At 37.8% G+C, this 3,526-nt stretch overlaps 1 protein-coding gene across 8 annotated transcripts in view; it reads right to left on the reverse strand.

The window, feature by feature from the left end:
* The window catches only part of TMPO (thymopoietin), a 53,229-nt gene that overhangs the window by 15,774 nt on the left and 33,929 nt on the right, over positions 1-3,526 (reverse strand). For 4 of the 8 annotated variants that reach the window (XM_019515028.1, XM_019515023.1, XM_019515024.1 and 1 more), the window contains exons 5-6: positions 926-1,045; positions 719-814 (exon numbers count right to left, since the gene is read on the reverse strand). The exons of 2 other annotated variants lie outside the window; for them this stretch is intronic. In XM_019515028.1, coding sequence (XP_019370573.1) covers positions 719-814; positions 926-1,045 — 216 coding nt within the window. The remainder of the gene's footprint in view (positions 1-718; positions 815-925; positions 1,046-3,526) is intronic. 2 more of the 8 variants (XM_019515025.1, XM_019515031.1) reach the window with 1 other exon arrangement.

Consider the following 3,526-nt stretch of genomic DNA (forward strand, 5'->3'; position numbering starts at 1 on the left):
CAACAAACCCTGGCACCTTACTTTTAGCTAGGTTTTATGTGGACAGGTCTCAGCACAAGATTGATGCCTACCACTTAAACAAAGTGGGCAGAAATAATTTAATCCAGATAAACTATAGACTGAGAGCACTGGGAAGAAAAACGGACTATGACATACATAAAACCTGTGCATTACACATTTGATACTAAGAAAAATTCAAGGACAGATTTAGGAAAAGCAACTTTGAAATGAACATACTAAAGAACATTCAGCAACTATATGGTCCAATAAAAGATAACACCCAAAAAGATCCTTTCCTCTACAATTTTAAGCTACTTAGGAGACAGATGCTCATAAAAACACTTCAAGTACAATTGCTGCTTGTAATTCAAATGAGCGAGCCGCTGAAAAAGGGCCAAGACTTCAAAGTCTGTTCCTTTCACTCAATTCCCCATCCCCAATGAAGATACAGCTACTGTACTGAAATGACCAGTGGTCTACTTAACCTATTGTGATGGTGTTCCTTACTTTCAGAAACAAATGCTAGTACACATAATACTTGTATATTGTTTGAAACTGAAACAGTGAGGTTGAGCTTTTGAGAGAAAGAGACCTCCCCCCTAATCTTAACTGACTTTAAAAAAAGTAAAAAGTTAGAACTTTTCAATTACTTCTACTATAACAGGTAAGAGAAGATTACAGAAGAATGCCACTTGCATAACTTATTAAATATATTTACTAGGGTCTCGTTGCTTGAAGTCAATATAGTTTCAGCTATGGGAGTACTTTCTGACATTACTGCATCATCTATAGGCAATTGTGCTGTAGTTTCCACCTGTTCATTTAAAAACAAGAACAAAAACAAATGAATATAAAAATAACTGATGGAGCCCTGACAGAGGGGGGGAAATAAAGCTTGTCTAAACGACAATAAGCCTCTCATCACCCTTTTCCTTGGTGTTCTTCTTGATACTCTTGTAGATTCCCTAGAAATTGCCTGCAGAGGTCCACTCTTTGAAGATCCACTTGTCCAGACAGTCTCAGTAACTTCATCTTGAGAATAGGTCTATTCAAGTATCAAACATGTTAGCAAGCATAAGAGCCATGTCCCAACATGGGATGCATAACCAAAGCCAAAACAGTATGCATATTCCAAAAAGCTTGTGCATAGCATGCTTGCTTTCCAGTAAATCTTGGCTTCCAAAAACACTTTTCCACATTGGACAGTTGAATTATATCATTGGCCTGATCTAAGACTACCCTTGAGAGGATTCCTATATTTCTTGGAATTAATTAGACAATATTCTACTACTACTAGAACAGAATGAAAATCATCACTAGGAGAGGAATACAACTGCTTACATCACAAACTAATATAGCTGGATAATGGATAAGTACCACTAGCAATGAGACGAACGTCCTATCATCTTCCTAAATATCCCCCACCCTCACCACAAAGTTACTGAAAAACCACTCTTCCTATAGACAGAAAGCCCTTTATTTCAGTAAAAGTCAACTTTCTTCAAGGGCTTCCTATGTCTGTTTTAAAAAAGCACATTTAGATCAATTTGGGCTTTTGTTTAATTTAACTTCCATTTGTACCTTAGTAAGAACCTTCTGAGTTTTACACCCAAAAGAACTGTGCTTCACCCTTAACAGGTCTCCCTGGCTACATACCCTAACTGCTATGAATTGCCAATAAAAAAAAAACTGAATTTCTTTCTAGATTTTGAATCTCAACAAATGATTGATTGGTTTTGTAATGAACAGGGAAGATAAAAATAATCTTTCAGCACAACAGTATTATTTTTTCTTTTTTAAATATTAAGAACAGACTTTTCTGTTCCAGTCAAATACCAAGGTAAAAGGATTAAAACCCCTAGAAGCATAGAAGGCTGCAGCATATAACTACATTATAGCCACCCATAAGCCTACACCAAAATGTTAGAAGCCACTGCAAAAGAACTGTAAAGGTATATGGGGAGGAGGAGAAAAGAAAAAAAAAACAGAATTAATTTACCCTTATTTTCCTTCACTTTCTTGTGTCCTTGTGACAAGGTATTTGTCAGATTCCAACAAATCTGTGAATTCTGCTATGGCTGTGCCATGTGCACTTCTGCTATGGCCTCAAACTTTCAACCTCTGAGCTTCTAGCTGCTTGCTCCAGTGTCCACACCATGTAAGCAAGATTCCCCTTATTTGTTTTATAGCAACAAAGAATTGGAAGGGACATCAAGTCTACTCTTCTGACTTTGCAGGTAACCTTTGGTCTACAAAGGGTCCACAAAAAATATCCACTCCAGCTTCCAACATACCACAGCCACAAAGCAACCCAATAAAGAAAAACTAACATCAGGCACAGGAAGAGACACCAGAGTAACAGGGAACGCAAGAAAAAGAATCCAAACACAATCCTAGATGTGGACCATGCTACAGAGAAAGGGACCCGCCCTGCCAAAGTCCTTGCCAATCTAGCCTAACAATCCCTGCCAACTCTATGAACCCAAATCTGGTTTCAATCAGTTTGACCTGCAATGAGACCCAATAAATAGGTAACACAAAATTTTCTCAATAGCATCTAAAAGCACCAGGGCACTCTACACAGTGTTCTATCATTTTGGAGGAAAGCAAGAAAACCTACAAGCCAAATAATTAATTCAAAAGAAAGAAAAAAGGAGAAAACTGAGGAAAAAGGGGAGAAAATCCTGTTTGTTGGGATCAAAGAAAGAAACCCTGAAATACAGGATTACCAAACATCTCCCACATGCAGGTAACCTATACTGAGGTCAACTTGTTTCAACCCCCTTGCGGTGCTACCAGACACATGAAACCTCAAGCTACATATAACATGGTCCGACTACTATTCCAAAAATTTCCCTTCATCACCATGTAATTGGACTTCCTTGCCACCACTATGTTTGGGAAGTTATTCCAGAATACGTTTGTATTGCTTAATACAGACTAAACGATGAAAATCCAAAAGTTTCCCATTATTTGTTAATGCAGATCTTCTTTGCAGGTCAAAAAGATCTAATCACATTGGGAAACAGTATCAAATTCACAGAAAGCTACAGTTGGGACCTGAAGAAAGACAATGTGAAGAAGTGGCTAGGATAATTTCTGCTGTTAGAGCTTCCACAGTTGATAATGGGAATAAGATCATAAAGTATTACTGGTTTATTTTGGTATTCCTCAAGCAAAAACAGTTTAGTTGAATAGCTTTAAGATTCTCTGCACAGCTCAATATGTAGTTATTTTCCTGCTGCAACAAATCCAGCAGAGGGAGCACAAGTCTTTTGCTTTCCTATACATTTTCCAAATGTATCAGCAATACAGTGATCCATTTTACTAGACATTTAAAAACTAGACCTTAGGTCCCACCAGATTTTAGAAGTTCCACGTACTAGGCTAATTTTGAGTCTAAAACTGTTAGAAGTATTTATTTAAGTCACAAGGAAACCCACTACTGTGTTCTCCATTCTTTTCTAGTATGGAAGCGTGCAACATGGGATGGGATGGGCTCCACCTTTCCCCTAAAGGTGGGCGT

This window comes from Gavialis gangeticus, unplaced genomic scaffold, assembly GCF_001723915.1.
Source record: "Gavialis gangeticus isolate Ggan-Ray unplaced genomic scaffold, GavGan_comp1, whole genome shotgun sequence".
Lineage (NCBI taxonomy): Eukaryota > Metazoa > Chordata > Crocodylia > Gavialidae > Gavialis > Gavialis gangeticus.